General features: G+C 37.5%; 1 protein-coding gene across 2 annotated transcripts; it reads right to left on the bottom strand.

The window, feature by feature from the left end:
• Positions 1–1,830: 1,830 nt before the first annotated feature.
• On the bottom strand, positions 1,831–19,064 carry yju2b (YJU2 splicing factor homolog B). Of its 2 annotated transcripts, none has more exons than XM_061984262.1 (10): positions 18,836–19,064; positions 12,027–12,056; positions 11,897–11,950; positions 11,734–11,816; positions 10,357–10,412; positions 10,227–10,287; positions 10,022–10,164; positions 7,813–7,985; positions 7,592–7,730; positions 1,831–2,605 (listed from the first exon to the last, which is right to left on the bottom strand). In XM_061984262.1, the coding sequence occupies exons 2-10, from the start codon at positions 12,027–12,029 to the stop codon at positions 2,262–2,264; spliced, it is 1,056 nt and encodes a 351-aa protein (XP_061840246.1). In that variant the 5' UTR covers positions 12,030–12,056; positions 18,836–19,064; the 3' UTR covers positions 1,831–2,261. The 2 variants fall into 2 exon arrangements, with proteins under 2 accessions (XP_061840246.1, XP_061840247.1); XM_061984263.1 differs by having other exon boundaries at positions 12,027–12,053.
• Positions 19,065–19,717: the final 653 nt, after the last annotated feature.

The raw sequence follows: 19,717 nt of genomic DNA, 5'->3' as shown, positions 1-19,717 counted from the left end.
GCCACGATATTGAACAGCATGCTACATTATCAATAGTAGCCTCTCTTCTGGAATAGTTCCAGTAGAGTTTAAACATGCAGTGGTACGACCTCTACTTAAAAAACCCAGCCTCGACCCCTCTCTCCTCTCTAACTTCAGACCTATCTCTAATCTTCCATACATTTCCAAAATATTAGAGAAGGTTGTCTACAGTCAGTTGTTGCCCTTCTTAGAGGATAATGGTATCACTGAGCTGTTCCAGTCCGGTTTTAAAGCCCTCCACAGCACAGAGTCAGCGCTTCTAAAAGTTTTTAACGATATCCTCCTGTCCACTGATTCTGGTAAATATGTTGTCCTGGTGCTTTTAGATCTGTCTGCTGCGTTCGACACCGTCGACCACGCCACCTTAATCACTCGTCTTGAGAACTGTGTGGGCATTAAGGGCGTCGCCCTCAACTGGTTCCGGTCGTACCTAACCGACAGGAGTTTTTGTGTAAAAGTAGACAGTTTTATGTCGTCCACAGCTCCTTTACCACATGGGGTCCCCCAGGGCTCAATCCTTGCCCCAATTTTATTTGCGCTTTACCTTCTCCCCCTTGGTTCTATTTTTAGGAAGTACAGTATTGCATTTCATTTTTATGCCGATGATTGCCAGATTTATTTTCCCATGGCACAAAATAACACGGTTCAACGTCTTATTGACTGCCTGCACGACATCAAAGTCTGGCTTTCAGCTAACTTCCTGAGCCTAAATGAAGATAAAACAGAAGTTATGTTGTTCGGTCCAAGTCGCTCTCCCTCCCCCAACGTTGACCTCGGAACTCTGACCCCGTATCTCAGCGACTCTGTCACAAACCTGGGGGTAAAGTTTGACTCAGATTTTAAATTCGAAAAACAAATCAGCAGCATCGTTCAAAAAAGCTTTTATCAATTACGCCAAATAGCGAAAGTGAAACCGCTTCTATCAAGACATGATCTTGAGAAATTAATCCACGCTTTTATCTCGACTCGTCTTGATTATTGTAATGCCCTGTATGTTGGCATTAGCCAGGCCTCCCTCGCCCGCCTGCAGCTCGTGCAGAACTCTGCTGCTCGTCTGCTAACACAGACCCGCAGACGTGAGCACATCGCCCCTATTTTAGCGTCCCTTCACTGGCTCCCTGTGCGTTACCGAATACATTTTAAACTCCTTTTATTTGTTTTTAAATGTCTAAACAACCTCGCGCCAACCTATCTCTCCGACCTCCTTCAGCCTTACTGCCCCACCCGATCCTTAAGATCAACCGATCAGCTGCTGTTGACGGTCCCTGACACAAGGCTGAAGCTTAGAGGTGACAGAGCTTTCGCCGTTGCTGCTCCCAAGCTCTGGAACGACCTACCCCTGAGTGTTAGACAAGCCTCCCCTCTTCCTGTTTTTAAATCTCTCTTAAAAACATACTTTTATTCCATGGCTTTTAACACTGAGTGATATCCATCCTGCAATGGCGCCCCATAATACACCTGCTGTGATCCTGTTTTTATGTTTTTATGTTTTTATTAATTCTATTTTAATTATTTATTTTTGATCGTGTTCTGTTTGTGTTGTGTTGTGTTTGCTCGGTACTCGTTTTATCTTTTAACCTGCTCATTGTACAGCACTTTGGCTACCCCTGTGGTAAATTTTAAATGTGCTCTATAAATAAAGTTGATTTGATTTGATTTGATTTGATGCTCTGATTGGTTTGTCTCTATAGTGGCCAATACTATACTTTTAGTTAATTTTTGCCATTTTTGGGACGTTGATTTGACCATTGAATTTTGGTCATTTTCCTCACCAATATTCTACAACAGAAATACAACGTTGAAACAACATGCTTTTTGACGACGTTTAATCAATATCAGGTTGTGATGTTGATTTGACCACTGAAATTTGGTCATTTCCTAACCAACAACGTGGATCCAACGATAGACATCAACATTGTTTTCATTTAAACTAAAACTGTTTCGCAATGTTGTTCCAAAGTCAGTTTTAAAGGACATGTACGTATAATCAACGTCTTGTGCCTGCTGGGTTGTGCAAGCGGATGTGAAGCACGGGAAATTCTGGAACGTGACGCGGTCCAAACTTCCCGGCAATTTTGTGCAATCAGTTTGTATTCCAGAGGAAAAAAAAAATCAATGGAAGCCAACTGGATGTTGTGTTGGCAGAGGTCATAGTCATAGTCACATACTGTAACCCCGCCCCCCAAGGATCTTCACATGCCAGCATTCAATAGTTAATGTACACAAACTCACAGTTCTCCTCAGTGTCCATGGTCTGAGTCAGAGTCGCTGTAGTTCGGCACCAGAGAACTTCCCGAACTCGTCTCACAGTCCTGAGGCCTCGTCGCCGCCTCGCGCTCTTCCTCGCTCGACCCGCTCGCTTCCTGCCTCCGACCGCCCCGCGACGGCTCGCCCGGGTCCGACTTCCTGCGGATGAGCTGGTTGTGGGAGGGGCCCAGAGCTTTGGCCACCGCCGCGTCTTTGCCCTGCAGGCTGAGCTTGTGGAGCAGACCCCGAGCGGCGCCCCCTGGCGTGGTCGGGGGGGAGATGAACCACGAGCGCGAGGAAATCTCCCTGCGTTTGCTGCGCTGCTTGTCATCGTAGGCTGGGGGGAAGGGGAGGAGCTTTTAAAACAGACCACGCCTACTTCGCACGCAGCTTTTATTGCCCTAATTAGACCAAGTATATATATTTTTTGGAAGAAGTTTAATGATGACATAGAAGCACCAGAAGACCACTTTACATCAGGGGTATCCAAACTGCAGCTCGGGGGCCATTTGCCACCTGCAGCTATTTTCTTAAAAGCCCGCCACACATTCTAAAAATATTAATTCTCAAAGAATTATAAGAAGTACAATAAAAGACAGGCGTACTCTAACGAGGAAAATTGAAATTTAGTTTTTCTCTTAAAAACTGTCACTGTCATCAATGTTTTTATGAATTTTTGGTATATCCAACCTCCAATTATTTCACATCAAATATTCCACTTTGAAATATATTTTCTGGGGAAGATTTTGCCTATTTTGTGTGTTTGCCATATCATTTTTTTTAATTTTTTTTTACAAAGAGCATAAAACAAAAATAAAAGGATGGATCTGATCTAAAGTTGATGTACAGCAGGGGTCCCCAAACTCCAAAATCCAGCCCACAGGAAGTCCCAAGTAATTTTTTTTTTTTTTTACATCTTTCCTTTCTTATCCACTTTCTACTGCTTGTTACTCTTGGTGTCTCTTAGCTGCTCAGGAAAATCATATTGTCTAAAAATGAGTTTTCCCATCGATAACGTCCATCCATCCATTTTCTACCGCTTATTCCCTGCGGGGTCGCGGGCCCATCGATAACGTGACAATGTTAAATGTTGATGAACATCAATATTAATTGATGTTAAATGACAAAACGGATTATAAAGAGAATGTGTATATGTGTGTTAGAGATGCGCGGATAGGCAATTATTTAATCCGCAACCGCATCACAAAAGTCGTCATCCACCCGCCATGCACCCGAACCAACATTTTATCAAAACCACACCCGCCCGCCACCCGCCCGTTGTTATATATCTAATATAGACGATGCAAGGCATTAGTGAGGTTATAAAGCTTTTGCCTGTTAAAGAAAGGAGACTGATCCAATGCAGCAGAGACATTCAATGCGTGCCACGCATTAATATATCTTGGCCACGCATTAGTGGCTAAGAGATATTAATGCGTGATAATATATTTATCATTATTATAATATTATTGTCATTTCCATTAAGAAAGTGTTGACTATTGTTGCCAATGCCCTCAGATCAGGAGTGCGTTCCTCACACTTTGTGTGCGCAGTTGCAGCAAGCCGAACGAGGCTTTTAAGAAGTTAAAAAAAATGTTTTAGATAGACTAGGCCTATATTTTCGTTAGGTAAAAAAAATGTTCTGAATTTATTTCAATGAATATTAACTTGTTAACATTATAATGCTCAAATAGGGACGAGGGCGGGGTGCACAGAGAAGCAGTGAACAATTTCGCGACAAAGATGAACCTTTATTGATTGATCTGCAGCCATGACAAAATATCAGACAATCTCCATTGTCAACGACAGGCAGGAAAATAAAGATAAACACATAGCCTATGTTCTAGGCATAGGCTCATACGTTTTTAAGTTGAAATAAAAAAATAAATAAAAAATGTGCCTCATAAGCCTTAGGCTGTCAATCACGCGCACAAACTTAAATTATACAATAACATATGTATGTCATCCCTATTTAAACAAAAATAAATTCAATAAATAATAATAATAAATTACCTGCAACTTATTGGCCAAGGCAAATAGCTGAAGGGGGGAAATCAAACCCATCAGACTGCACTTTATCATCAAACTTGAATTATAATGAAAATAGACGGTCGCGACAAACAAAGCAGGCTAAATAGCCTTACATTGTCGCCAATCGGAGATGCGCTTCACTTGAAAGCGAGGCCAAATAATTAACACACAGTAGTATATCTCAAATAGAAAAAAAACACAATAAATAACGCAATTGCCTTAATTCCTTTGCATTGTAGTGCGCCCAAACAACACGTAACCATCAAAATTATTCAGCTGACCGAACTCAATATAGGTTAGACATGGGCTTATAGCCCAGGTAACGTAGACTAATTTGTTTAACATATCCAACCGTATGTCTACTTACTTTTTTTTTTTGTTAGCATATGCAGGAATAAAATGGCATCTACAGTGCCAGGATTCATGCGAGAGCGCCTGGCCTCTAAAATGCGCCCTGCTGCGCTGAAGGAGCGCTCACTTGCGCCACTTGTTGCTGGGACGCGGTGCCATCTTTTTCTTTTTTTCTTCTTCTTCTGTTGTGTTGTGTTGTGGTGTGCTGCAGTGCCTGATGAATAATTGACTGTTTCAAAGAGTGCTGCTCGTTTTTCGTATGTGGGTAACAACATTTAACTATGTATATATATTTCTGAATTGGTTCAACCGCCGCCCGCCCGCATCTATTTAAAATCTATTTTTACCCGCCCGACCTCCGCGGTTGAGTCCGCAAACCGCGCATCTCTAATGTGTGTATATATAATATATATATATATATACAGCCTGGCCCCCGGCCAAATTTTTTTAACACAATGTGGCCCCCGAGTCAAAAAGTTTGGGAACCCCTGATGTAAAGCATTAAAAGTAAAAAAATTATAATAATATATGACACATTTTTAACACTTTAATGACTGTGGCTCTTTTGGATCCCCAAGACCTTTAGAGTACCGGTACTTTTTTTTGTTGTTGTTTTTTTTAAACTGTCATTGTTAAAAAAATAATAAAAATCAATGTTTTTACGAATTATTGATATATTAAAGCTCCAATTACTTCACATCAAATATTGCACTTTGCAATATTCTGGGGAAAATGTTGCATATTTTGTGTGTTTGACCATATCATTTTTTTAACTTTTTTTTTTACAAAGAGCATAAAACAAAAATAAAAGTATGGATCTGATCTGAAGTTGATGTAAAGCATTAAAAGTAAAAAAAATTATAATAATATATGACGCATTTTTAACACTTTAATGACTGTGGCTCTTTTGGATCCCCAAGACCTTTAGAGTACTTTTTTTTGTTGTTGTTTTTTTTAAACTGTCATTGTTAAATAAATAATAAAAAATCAATGTTTTTAAAAATTATTGATATATTAAAGCTCCAATTACTTCACATCAAATATTGCACTTTGAAATATTCTGGGGAAAATGTTGCATATTTTGTGTGTTTGACCATATCATTTTTTTTTAACTTTTTTTTTTTTTACAAAGAGCATAAAACAAAAATAAAAGGATGGATCTGATCTGAAGTTGATGTAAAGCATTAAAAGTAAAAAAAAATATAATAATGTATGACACATTTTTAACACTTTAATGACTGTGGCTCTTTCGGATCCCCAAGACCTTTAGTGTACTTTTTTTTTTTTAAACTGTCATTGTTAAATAAATAATCAAAATCAATGTTTTTACGAATTATTGATATATTCGAGCTCCAATTACTTCACTACAAATAATGCACTTTGAAATATTTTGGGGAACATTTTGTATGTCTGCCATATAAAAATTAAGGTTTTCTTTTACAAAAAGCATAAAACAAATAAAACCCCGAAAAATGTATAATCGGCGGATGGATCTGAAGTTGATGTAAAGCATTGAAAGTAAAAAAAATATTATTATTATTATAATATATTACAAATTCTTAACACTTTTTATGAGTGGGGCCCTTTAGGATCCCAAGACTTTGAGGGTTTACTTATTTATTTATTTTTAAAACTGTCATTGTTAAAAAAATAAATTAAAAAAATAATCAAAATCAATGTTATGGTTTATTGGTGGTATATTCAAGCTCCAATTACTTCACATCAAATATTCCACTTTGAAAGATTTTTTGGGGAAAATGTTGCATATTTTGTGTGCTTGACATATAAAAATTAAGGTTTTCTTTTAAAAGGAGCATAAAACAAATACAAATAAAAACAAATGTATAATCAGAGGATAGATCTGAAGTTGATGTAAAGCATTGAAAGTAAAAAAAATTATTATAATATATTACAAATTCTTAACACTTTTTATGAGTGGGGTCTTTTAGGATCCCAAAGACTGAGTTTTGTTTTGTTTTTGTTTTTTAAACCTGTCATTGTTAAAAAAATAATAATTATTAATCAAAATCAATGTTATGATTTATTGGTGGTATATTCAAGCTCCAATTACTTCACATCAAATATTCCACTTTGAAATATTTTGGGGGGAAATGTTGCATATTTCAGGCGTTTGCCAAAATTAAGGTTTTCTTATACAAAAAGCATAAAACAAAAACAAATGATAATCGTCGGCTAGATCTGAAGTTGATGTAAAGCATTGAAAGTAGGAAAAATTATAACAATTATCATAATATATGACAAATTCTTAACACTTTAATGAGTGGGGCCCTTTTGGATCCCCAAGACCTTTAGCGTACTTTTTTTTTCTTTTTTTTTTTTAAACTGTCATTGTTAAAAATAAATAAAAAATGAATCAAAAATAATGTTGTAACAAAGTATTGGTATATTCAAGCTACAATTACTTCACACCAAATATTCCACTTTAAAATATTTTTTGGGGGAAAATGTTGCATATTTTGTGTGTTTGCCATATAAAAAATTAAGGTTTTGTTTTACTAATAGCATAAAACAAATAAAAAAATTATAATAGGCGGATAGATCTGTAAAGCACTGAAGTTAGATTTTTTTTTTTAATAATAATTTATGACATTTTTTAACACTTTTATGAGTGGGGCCCTATTGGATCCACAAGACATTTAGTGTATTTTTTTTTAAAACTGTCATTGTAAAAAATAATAATCAATATTATGAATAATTGACCTTTGTAAGGCTCCAATTACTTCACATGAAATATTCCCCTCTGACATTTTGTGGGTGCGAAATGTTGCATCTTTTGTGTTTTGCCATAAAAAACTGGGTTTTCTTTGACAAAACAGGCAAAAACAGTTAAAATACCTGGCCTCATTTTGACGGACAGATCAGAAGTTGATGCAGCGATGCAAGCATTGAAAGCATAGAAGGCATGTGGGTGGAGACTCACAGTCGGGGGTCTGGTAGCTGAGCAGAGCCGCCAGCCGCTTGTCCTCGTCCCTCTCCGGGAGCAGCGGGATGGACAGGTTGGTCCTCGCCCTCACCGCGTCGTCCTTCGCCTCCTTTTCCGTCATCACCTTCTTCTCCGTCTAGACCGTCGAGGGAGGAGCCGCCATCGGTTTTAGCGTCGGCGCCTCAAGGCGGAGGCACAAACACAGGCAGGTGTCTTACTCTGAACTTCCTGCGGAGGGAGCTGTTGAGCTGGAAGTCGTCCTTCCAGCCCGCCTGGTAGTCCTGAAGCTCCACCAGCGAGGGGAGAGCCTTTGCCAGCTTCTCCTTGTCTTTGCCGCCGTGGTCCAGCTTGAACATGGCGTCCGTCTCCAGCTTCTCCTTTTCCTCCCGCTCTGTGAGCGAGAAGGTCACAGTGCGTCACGGAAGGGCGATACAGCCTAAAACCTCTGCATTACCAATATATATCACAATATATCTGGCATATAAAGGATAATATAAAACATTTCAAAATGGGTTACAAAGGCGCCTGATTGTGCAGTAAAATATTGCATCATTTTGCTGTTGCCAAGTAATTATTGAATTTTCTTTTTCCACATTTGTTAGACAAAAACAGAGGATGGCGGTGTCACAATAATAATAATTAAATATTTTCTTATTACCTTTTATCACATATATTTTTAGCAAAATGTCAGTAGTGCGAGATAAGTAAACAAAAGCAAAAACTACCATTAAGGAGGGATAAAATCAAAAATAGCGATCGTTAGCATTATAATATTAGCATGTTAGCTTTTTTGCTAATTTTGGTACTTGATGCAAGCTAACATTAAACAAATGCTGACACGCGTTACAGTTAGCACTTTAGCATGCCAAAATTAGCATGGCTGTTTTTTGTAGCTAATTTTGCAGGTATACACATCAGTGTCATATATTTTGGTATTTCACTCATCCATCTTCGTCCGCTAATTCTAACGGTAAACATGCTATTGTTAGCATGCTAGCTTTTTTTGCTCATATTTTTGTAACTTGACGCGCTGTTAGCATTCCAGTTTGGCTTTGGCCCTTTAGCATTCACACATATATATATATATATATATATATATATGTATATATATATATATATATATATATATATATATATATATATATATATATATATATATATATATATATATATGTTTCTCTGCTCTTTAGGGGAGAAAAAACTCCCCTGAAGAGCAAGGACCTAACGAATATATGCATGTGTGTATGTGTGTATATATATATATATATATATATATATATATATATACACACCCACATGTATATGTGTGTGTGTGTGTGTATATACATATATATATATATATATATACACATATACACACACATATATATATATATATATATATATATATATATACATATATATACACACATATACATGTGGGTGTGTATATATATATATATATATATATATATATATATATATACACACACATACACACATGCATATATTCGTTAGGTCCTTGCTCTTCAGGGGAGTTTTTTCTCCCCTAAAGAGCAGAGAAACATATATATATATATATATATATATATATATATACATATTTTTGTATGTATATATATATATATATATATATATATATATATATATATACACACACACATTTATATAAAAAAAACTCCCCTGAAAAGCAAGGAAACCTGCAAAACAGGCTTTTAAGGATGAAATAGCCTCTGTGTTTTTTCCTGACCTAACGAATATATGCATGTATATATATATATATATATATATACATATATATATATATATATATATATATATATATATATAAATATATATATTGTATAATATATGCATGTATAATATATATATATAAATCGTATAAAATATGCATGTATACTATATATATATATATATATATATATATATGTATGTGTGGGAAAAAATCACAAGACTACTTAATCTCTACAGGCCTGTTTCATGAGGGGTTCCCTCAATCATCAGGAGATCTCCTGATGATTGAGGGAATCCCTCATGAAACAGGCCTGTAGAGATGAAGTAGTCTTGTGATTTTTTCCGACACATACATATATTGCGCTCTACTACGGTATCGAGCACTATTTTTTGGATAACCTTAATAAGACATATATATATATATATATATATATATATATATATATATATATATATATATATATATATATATATAGTATAACAGCTGTATCACGCAACCATACAGTGCATGTATGAATTATCGCCTCTCAATGATCCACAGCTCCCCAATGCCGGCAGCACTCATACAGTTCCAGACTGTCACACTCTTGTACTGCCATAACATAAAGTGTGTTGCCTCATTTTCAGTGGGTCTTCATTCTGTATTGCTCAAAAAACCTGCACACTGACTACTCTAAAGTACATCAGGCTTGCTATACTATTATGTTTGCGTACCCGTGGTGAGGATCTGCTCATTTTCCGCCATGTCCCAGCGCTCCTCCTTCCTGTTGGCGCCACTCACGATGACGTAGTCGCACGCCGCCGGGTCCGTCTGCATCTCGATGTAGTTGATGCACAGGTGGCACTTCATCCGGAACCTGTCGGCGGAGGTCTTCCGTGTGAAGCGTGTGCGATCCGACGACACAACGTTTGTGCTCACCTGTAGATGGGCGTGCTGAAGTAGTTGCCCACTTTCTTCTTCTCCGCATTGTAGCGGACCCCTGAGCGGGAAGGACGTCAACAGTGAGGACCGGGGTGAGAGTTTGGACAAGGTGGAGGCGTACACGTACCCATGCCGATGTGGTTTTTGCAGCCGTCGCACCAGATGTTGTACGGCATCTCGAACCTGTGGCGCACAAAAACAAGTTTTAATCGTGATGAGACCGGACTTTTCTGGGAAAAAAATGCCAAAGCCGACTTATTTCACAGCGGAGAAGAGCTACTCTCGTTCAGCAACGCCTCTTCCATACTCGCACACCCCCGTCTGTACCTTTCCAAGTGGATTTGACATCTTTAAACGGTGATTGTTGTAACAACGTCGTTCTTGAAGTTAAAGATTTTTGTGATTTCTGATTGTTTATGAGGGCACCAACGGAAGAGCAGCAAATACAGCACAGTTACACTTGTCGTTGTTGTTTTGGGTTGTTAATAAAGAGAGTTGATCCATCACCTACTTGTTGTGTTTGTTTGATATACAGTACTGTATAGCAGTTTATGTTATGTTCAAAGTGTACAAACCTCCACTTAAATATGGACTTTTGACGAGGCTGGAACTCATTAACAGGGATCCCAGTGGGGTAAAAAATGAGAAGAATTAAAAAAATATCAGCTGGGGATCTAAGTGGCCCTTTTTGGAGGTGTAGGGGGCAGAATTGACCATGTTTTAGATGCTTTGGAAAGCATAAAAATTATGTAAAAATGCAGGAGAACTACAATGGTTTCTGTCTATTAGATGCTATAAATCAGGGCTATTCAACTACATCGGGGGTCAGTAACCCGCGGCTCTCGAGCCACATGCGGCTCTTTAGTACCGCTCTAGTGGCTCCCTGGAGCATTTATAAAAAAGGATTGAAAATGTAAAAAGATGGGGAATTTATTTTTATTTTTTTTCACAAACATGACACAAACCTTCCCAATTGCTAGAACTACCACTGTTGAATATGTTTGTGTGTATGCTTCACTGATGACACTATTTATTCAACATCCTTTTGTCCTACTCATTTGGGTGGTTCTTGAACTCACCATAGTGTGGACTGTGACGCAACAGTTTGTTTACATGTAAAATCTTCCACTCCCTCTTTTTCTCATTTTGTCCACCAAACGTTTTATACTGTGCGTGAATGCACAAAGGTGATCCTTGTTGATGTTATTGACTTGTTGGAGTGCTAATCAGGCATATTTGGTCAGTGTATTACTGCAAGCTAATTGATGCTAACATGCTATTGAGGCTAGCTGCATGTACATATTGCATCATTATGCCTCGTTTGTAGCGATATTTGAGATCATGCCCCCCGACCACACCACTACAAATAGATGCCTGTCCTGTGGGAAACACTGGATAGTATTTACATTCTTTCTTGGAGAAATGTGCCTCGCTGTGAGAACTTTTCAATTTGCGAACCCTGTTCACGTACCAGTGAGGGTGGTAAAATGGAGGTCCCACTAACCTGATGATGAGGATGCCCTGCGACAGCTTCCTGGCTCGCTCGCGGAGAGCGTGGGTTTTGTGGTAGCCATTGAGGGACCCGTGCTGCGGACGAAGAAACGTACGGCGGTGACAGGAACCAACTGACAAGCACCAAGAACACACCCTATGATCACCGTACGCACCTTGGCCGGATTGAAGTCTGGAGGGTAGTATTTGTTTGTTCCTTTGCGTTCTCCCTACAAGACGACAGTTATATTCACTTGTGTTTGTGGTGTGAGCGGTTCAAGCGTGAGCGCGAGAACACAGACTTACCATCTTGGCGACGAGATTTCAACACGACTTCTGGAAGAAAAAGCCACAGAATTAGTATCGGCAGACAGGAAAGTGCACAGAAATGTTCTTTTAAAGCAGGCTTTGAATCAGAATCAGAAATACTGTATTAATCCTTGAGGGGAAATTGCAATTTTCAGCACAATCCCATTCAAGATCAGACAAACATTACAGGGAGACAAAACAGGATCACTGACGGGTCTGCCAACTTCCGGCGCCCCTTATAAAAAAAAGGTGAGATACAGGTAAACAATTGAGGGTGGGGGGAATCGGTCTAAGCCTGGGCCCCTGGAGAGGGGGTCCAGACTGAGGCCAAGGGAAAAAACAACTCATAGTCATAGTAGGGCTGGGCGATATATCGATATATGCGATACATCGCGGGTTTGTCTCTGTGCGATATTGAAAAGGACTATATCGTGATATTGGAGTATACTAGGGATGTCCCGATCCGATATTTGTTGATCTTACCAATCAAAAGGCTTGTAAAACTCCACTGTGTCGGATGGGAAGCGACATGAAGGTGTTGGTTTCTTTGATGTATTGTAATCCACAGGAAGATTTTGTCTTGACCCGATATCTACAAAGCAGAGAGGAAGCAGGACCTGACCCCCCTCCAGGCACCTTTTCTTTGAACTGTTTTGTAACCAAAGGCGATGGCTGTTTACGACCCCCCCTTCCTTTAGAAACAGCTGTTGCCATGTAATCAGGGAAAGTCCAAATAAAAGAGGCGTACAATCTTTCGTCCGAGCGTGGTGGAAGACTGTACAAAGAGTACAGCCCAGACGTTTCCCCTCAATTGAGCTAAATTGAATTCTGTCTCTGTTTAATTCCTTGCTTCTTTGTCTGTTTAATAGATGTCATCAGGGTTTGAACCTGACACAACGTCCAACCGAATTTTTCCACGTGGAAAAAAAAGCACTTTAAGATGTTCAATATAAGTTACATTTTTGTTTACGGAGTACATTTTTATGTTTTCGTTTATAAGTTATTTATCTTCCAATTACAGTATAACGATAAACAATTCTACAGTAACGAGAAATAAAGTTTATACCCTTTCAAATGGTTACTTTTTATCATTATATGTAAGGATTACATAACTTTATAAACACTGTATAGTTTTGTATGGGTTATATCTTCAGTTTAAAAGCATGATGGAGACAAAGAGGTCTGAGTCTATCTCAATGGGGTCAATATTTTTGAAAGTAAATTATTGCACATTGTTCTAATGTGTGGCACCTTGAGACAGGAATATGTTGATTGACAGTCTAACTTTACTCATTATTTTTGCAGTTTTTATGTATAAAATTTTTTTTTTTAATTGCAATTCTAATCACAATTTTGGAGAGAAAAATCGCAATTAAGTTATTTCTCAAAATCAGTCTGTTATTGATATATTGTAGATAATTAGATGTAATGGATGGTGTGAAAGGGAGACTACACTGCCATACTTGCCAACCTTGAGACCTCCCATTTCGGGAGGTGGGGGGCGTGGTCGAGACGGGGGCATGGTTGAGGGGGGCGTGGTTAAGAGGGGAGGAGTATATTGACAGCTAGAAATATATGTATTTCATACATATACATATATATACATACGTACATATATATATATATATATATATATATATATATATATATATATATATATATATACACACATACGTACATATATATATATATATATATATATATATATATATATATATATATATATATATATATATACACACCGGTATACATACGTACATATACATATATATATATATATATATATATATATATATATATATATATATATATATATATATATATATATATCTACATCCTGAAAGTATGCAAACAAAACTGTGTTTAGATAATTGATACTTCAAACTTGCATAAATAAATCTTAAGGAATATAACATAACTTGGCTTCTGAGAGCTTCAAAATGTAATGAATAAAATGCTAAAGTTGTTGATAAACAAGTAATTATTTTAATAATTAAATATGGTCATTTTAAATGAATTATTATGATCATTTAAAATGAATGATTTCAAATATGTTTATTTTAATGTATAATTCTATGGCTGGATGTAATAAGGAGTCAGAAAAAATAAATAAAAATACCATTAATTTTGATGTTTTTAGCAAAATATATATATATTTTTTAATTAATAAATATATTTATTTTTAGGTAAGATAAACATAATAATACAATGTATCTCTAGTCTGGATGATTTAGTTCTTGTCACCCTGTTGTCATAAAGAAAAGGCTGTCCTCACTCAGGTCCACATGGAGCTGGAGGGGGCGTGGCCTCCAGCTCTGGCTGAAAATCGGGAGATTTTCGGGAGAATATCTGTCCCGGGAGGTTTTCGGGAGAGGCACTGAATTTCGGGAGTCTCCCGGAAAATTCGGGAGGGTTGGCAAGTATGTACACTGCACTATTAGGACCACTATTAGAGTCCTGCCTAATTATTTAGTTTAAGGCTGTCCAAATAATGAGGTGACGAGAATTGAAGATTAACCATTTATTCTACAAAACAGGGGGAAGCGCAAACAATTGTGATACCAGCGCTGAAGAGCGTGAACCTTGCTATCTCTAAAACGGTCGCCCGTCTCTCATGCTTTTGCTCTCCTTGGTAGCCACGCTTTGGCGGAGATCAAACCCGAAAGTCGACTTGAGCACACACCTCCTTCGTCACTCTCTCGCCAGTCTGGACCTCTCGTGCAGGGCTGCACGATTTTGACAAATAACTTCATTGCGATTTTTCTCTCCAAAATTGTGATTAGAATTGCAATTTTTAAAATATTTTATACATAAAAATGCATAAAACTGCAAAAATAATGAGTAAAGGAATACATGTTACTTTTAATCTACATATTCCTGTCTCAAGGTGCCACACATTAGAACATCTATATGACGTCAAATATTTTTTAAAGTTAATTATTGCATATTGTTCTAATGTGACAGTCTAAAAGTAACATGCATTACTTTACCATACCTGCCAACTTTTGAAATCAGAAAAACCTAGTAGCCAGGGTCCAGGGGCCGCAGGCCCCGGTAGGTCCAGGACAAAGTCCTGGTGGGGGGTTCAGGGGGGCCGACGCAAAATGATTATTAGCATTCAGACAGGTTAAAATGTTGCTAAAACCATCACTTTTCTATCAGTCACAGTGACTTTTCAAAACAAAAATATTACAGCAAAAATCATATGGGTTGATTGACATGTTTATTCTGTAAGCTAACTTCAATAGTTTGAAATGATTTTGACAGTTAATGCCAGTTATCCTGTCAACCTTTCACAAGACTTCAATTTGTTAATTGAAAGTACAAACAGTATAAACACTTTTTACAGTAAACAAATGATAAAACAGTACTAAACAATTCCATTAAAAAAAAAATTGGTGTCATTATTAACTTTCTGTCCAAGCTTGTATAATCTACTGCCTTGTTCAATTGTAAAAAATATTCTGTGCCTAAAATTCACATTTCTATCACAATTATCATACTGTAAACATGGTAAGCTAACTTCATTAAAATTAATAGTCCTGTCAATAGCATGGAATTACAATTCAAATGTAGTTTTTTTGTAAGCCTTTCAAAAGAATTCAAAATATGAAAAATTAATGAAATTTCATTTAAGCCATCAGACACTTGAAAAGTGGCACATCACATCTCTAATGTAATCATTTTAACTTTTCAACAGAAATAGCACTGCAAAAATATTAAGGACTTACTTCTGTATTTTGGTAGTTATGCTGTCAACATTTAACAAGATTTCTTCAACTTGGACTTGAAAGCATAAATAGTACAAACACTTTTAACAGTGTAACAGTACTAAACAATTCCAATAGATAACATTGGTGTCATTACCTTTTTGTGGCTAAAATCCAAATTTATTCTATCAGATTGATCATACTGCAAAAATGATATGGTAACTTTATGATAAGTTTACTTCATTAAAATGTAATTCAATAGCATCATAAATAAAACTTCGGCATTTATCACATCCAAAGAATCTGTTTGGGCGACGAAAAACGTTGAAAGTTTTCCACTTGTATCGCTAGCAACGGCATTAGACTTGTGTTTTTTTGTCCCAACGTGGTCTTTTACATCGCTAATTCCTCCGTGTCCGATCGAAAAATCTTGTCTGCACAAGGTGCAATTCGCGTAGTTTTCACCCTTTTTGGAACGGATAATTATTCCCGGATAGGCTTTTGTATATTCTTCACGGAATGACTGCAGTTTTCTTTTCGGTTTAAGACTCGTTTGCGATTTTTCTCCGGCTGATTCCATGATCGTTCGCTCGTTTGGAAACAATGGCAACTGGTGCCTCGTGCTTGGCAGCGGTGCTATAAATAGCCTCGCGCATGGCATTCGGAATGGCTCGATAGGACGTTACGGGAAGCAGTGTCGATTGTCATTGTTATTACGCGATTTCGTGAATAAAACTTTTTTTTTAAATTTTTTTTTAATGAATGAAAAACCGTATTTTTTATCACTGCAACCGTAACCCGGAATAGGTTGATGAAAACCGTACTAATTACGGGAAAACCGGAGTAGTTGGCAGGTATGCTTTACTCATTATTTTTGCGGTTTTATGCATTTTATGTATAACATATTTTAAAAAAATCGCAATTCTAATCACAATTTTGGAGAGAAAAATCGCGATCAAGATATTTATCAAAATCGTGCAGCCTTGCACGAGAGTCCAGACTGGCGAGAGAGTGACGAAGGAGGTGTGTGCTCAAGTCAACTTTCAGGTTTGATCTCCGCCAAAGCGTGGCTATCAAGGAGAACAAAAGCATGAGAGACGGGCCACCGTTTTGGAGACTGCGTCGACCTTCGGATAGCGAGGTTCACGCTCTTCAGTGCTGGTATCACAATTGTTTGCACTTCCCCCTGTTTTGTAGAATAATAAATGGTTAATCTTCAATTCTCGTCACCTCATTATTTGGACAGCCTTAAAGGGGAACATTATCACCAGACCTATGTAAGCGTCAATATATACCTTGATGTTGCAGAAAAAAGACCATATATTTTTTTAACCGATTTCCAAACTCTAAATGGGTGAATTTTGGCGAATGAAATGCCTTTCTAATATTCGCTCTCGGAGCGATGACGTCACGTTGTGACGTCACATCGGGAAGCAATCCACCATTTTCTCAAACACCGAGTCAAATCAGCTCTGTTATTTTCCGTTTTTTCGACTGTTTTCCGTACCTTGGAGACATCATGCCTCGTCGGTGTGTTGTCGGAGGGTGTAACAACACGAACAGGGACGGATTCAAGTTGCACCAGTGGCCCAAAGATGCGAAAGTGGCAAGAAATTGGACGTTTGTTCCGCACACTTTACCGACGAAAGCTATGCTACGACAGAGATGGCAAGAATGTGTGGATATCCTGCGACACTCAAAGCAGATGCATTTCCAACCATAAAGTCAAAGAAATCTGCCGCCAGACCCCCATTGAATCTGCAGAAGTGTGTGAGCAATTCAGGGACAAAGGACCTCGGTAGCACGGCAAGCAATGGCGGCAGTTTGTTCCCGCAGACGAGCGAGCTAAACCCCCTGGATGTCTTGGCTCACACCGTCCCTTATGCCACCGAAGATGATCAAGAGAAGAATATCGACCCTAGCTTCCCTGGCCTGCTGACATCAACTCCAAAACTGGACAGATCAGCTTTCAGGAAAAGAGCACGGATGAGGGTATGTCTACAGAATATATTAATTGATGAAAACTGGGCTGTCTGCACTCTCAAAATGCATGTTGTTGCCAAATGTATTTCATATGCTGTAAACCTAGTTCATAGTTGTTCGTTTCCTTTAATGCCAAACAAACACATACCAATCGTTGGTTAGAAGGCGATCGCCGAATTCGTCCTCGCTTTCTCCCGTGTCGCTGGCTGTCGTGTCGTTTTCGTCGGTTTCGCTTGCATACGGTTCAAACCGATATGGCTCAATAGCTTCAGTTTCTTCTTCAATTTCGTTTTCGCTACCTGCCTCCACACTACAACCATCCGTTTCAATACATGCGTAATCTGTTGAATCGCTTAAGCCGCTGAAATCCGAGCTAATGTCGCTATAGCTTGCTGTTCTTTCCGCCATGTTTGTTTGTGTTGGCTTCACTATGTGACGTCACAGGAAAATGGACGGGTGTTTATAACGATGGTTAAAATCAGGCACTTTGAAGCTTTTTTTAGGGATATTGCGTGATGGGTAAAATTTTGAAAAAAACTTAGAAAAATATAATAAGTCACTGGGAACTGATTTTTAATGGTTTTAACCATTCTGAAATTGTGATAATGTTCCCCTTTAAACTAAATAATTAGGCAGGACTCTAATAGTGGTCCTAATAGTGCAGTGTGGTCTCCCTTTCACACCATCCATTACATCTAATTATCTACAATAGATCAATAACAGACTGAATTATACTTTATTTAAAGATTGTGATCATACGTTTAATGCATTACATTTTGTGTCAGTCTTCAGTTCATTTCTTGAGAGTGGGAATACCAACTACTGTATGATTAAAATGAGTAAACAACTAGTAGAATACGACTAGTGCATATGTTGTTATTGTTAAAAGATAATATAGGACAATAATAACACAATTTAAGTGTAAACATTGCGAGTCTGGCTGGTGACGTCAGCAGTTAGCAAAGTGAGCTAACATGCTAACTGAGCCCTCGGCGTCTTTGTAACGAATTATGACCCAAATACGGCCTTATGTTCGAACCCCGCACACTCTTGTGTGCTCCCACAAAAACCAGCCGCTGCATTTTATCACGAATATGAAAGTAAAACACTTACAAATGTTGTTGTGAGCGCACAGGAAACCATCGACCGTCCAGCGTCCGCCAGAGATGTTAAGTCAATCGAGATTGTCTCGCTGCTAATTTAGCTTATATGCGAGCTTTGGCGTTATTGACAAATGTCCCACAAACGTTTCGGACATTCCCAAAATATGTATTTTTTTAATATTTTGAATTTATTCCAAGATAAAATGCTCAAATTTTGACACACGATTTGAGGACGTTTTTAAGGAAAGATGTAGCTGCCGTAAGTTGATGCGAACTGTCGAAACTCTAAGCATCACTAAAAGAGCTTAATTCTTCAGTCCAATAGTCAATGACGACATTTGACTGATTATTAATAAATTAATAACAAATGCGACTCTAAAGGAGCAAGTGGTTGAAAATGGATGGCTGGTCTTCATCTCTTTTATTTATTTATTTTTTATTTTTTTAATTGAACAACAAACATACATTTATAATTCACGCAACAGTCAAGGCACTTTCAAAGAAAACAAATGCAAATAAAGATAGAGTATTAAATATTAATTAAAAAAATAAAATAAAATACAATTAAAAAAATAATAAAATAAATACATAAATTAAAAAAATAAAATATATATATATATATATATATATATATATATATATAAAGGGCTACCTAAAAAAAAAGCAACGGAATTAGTATCGTCAGACAGGAAAGTGCACAGAAATTATTTTTTAAAGCAGGCCTGGGCAATTATTAAATGCTTTAATAAAATGTAATATCGGAAATGATCGGTATCGTTTTTTTATCATCGTATCGTTTTTTATTAATTGTTTTTTATTTGTATTAAATCAACATAAAAAACACAAGATACACTTGCAATTAGTGCACCAACCCAAAAAACCTTCCTCCCCC

Source organism: Nerophis lumbriciformis, linkage group LG25 (genome assembly GCF_033978685.3).
Source record: "Nerophis lumbriciformis linkage group LG25, RoL_Nlum_v2.1, whole genome shotgun sequence".
Taxonomy (NCBI): domain Eukaryota; kingdom Metazoa; phylum Chordata; class Actinopteri; order Syngnathiformes; family Syngnathidae; genus Nerophis; species Nerophis lumbriciformis.
Note: the sequence above shows the minus strand (reverse complement) of the source record. Positions and strands in the feature narration are given on the sequence as shown.

What these genes read in the sequence shown, in the direction of transcription:
- yju2b (XM_061984262.1), bottom strand. An exon ending in CAGACTTCAATCCGGCCAAG is followed by an intron (nt 11,817 to 11,896) that starts GTGCGTACGGTG and finishes CTTCGTCCGCAG; the next exon opens with CACGGGTCCCTCAATGGCTA. An exon ending in CAGCTACCAGACCCCCGACT is followed by an intron (nt 2,606 to 7,591) that starts GTGAGTCTCCAC and finishes CCTTCCCCCCAG; the next exon opens with CCTACGATGACAAGCAGCGC.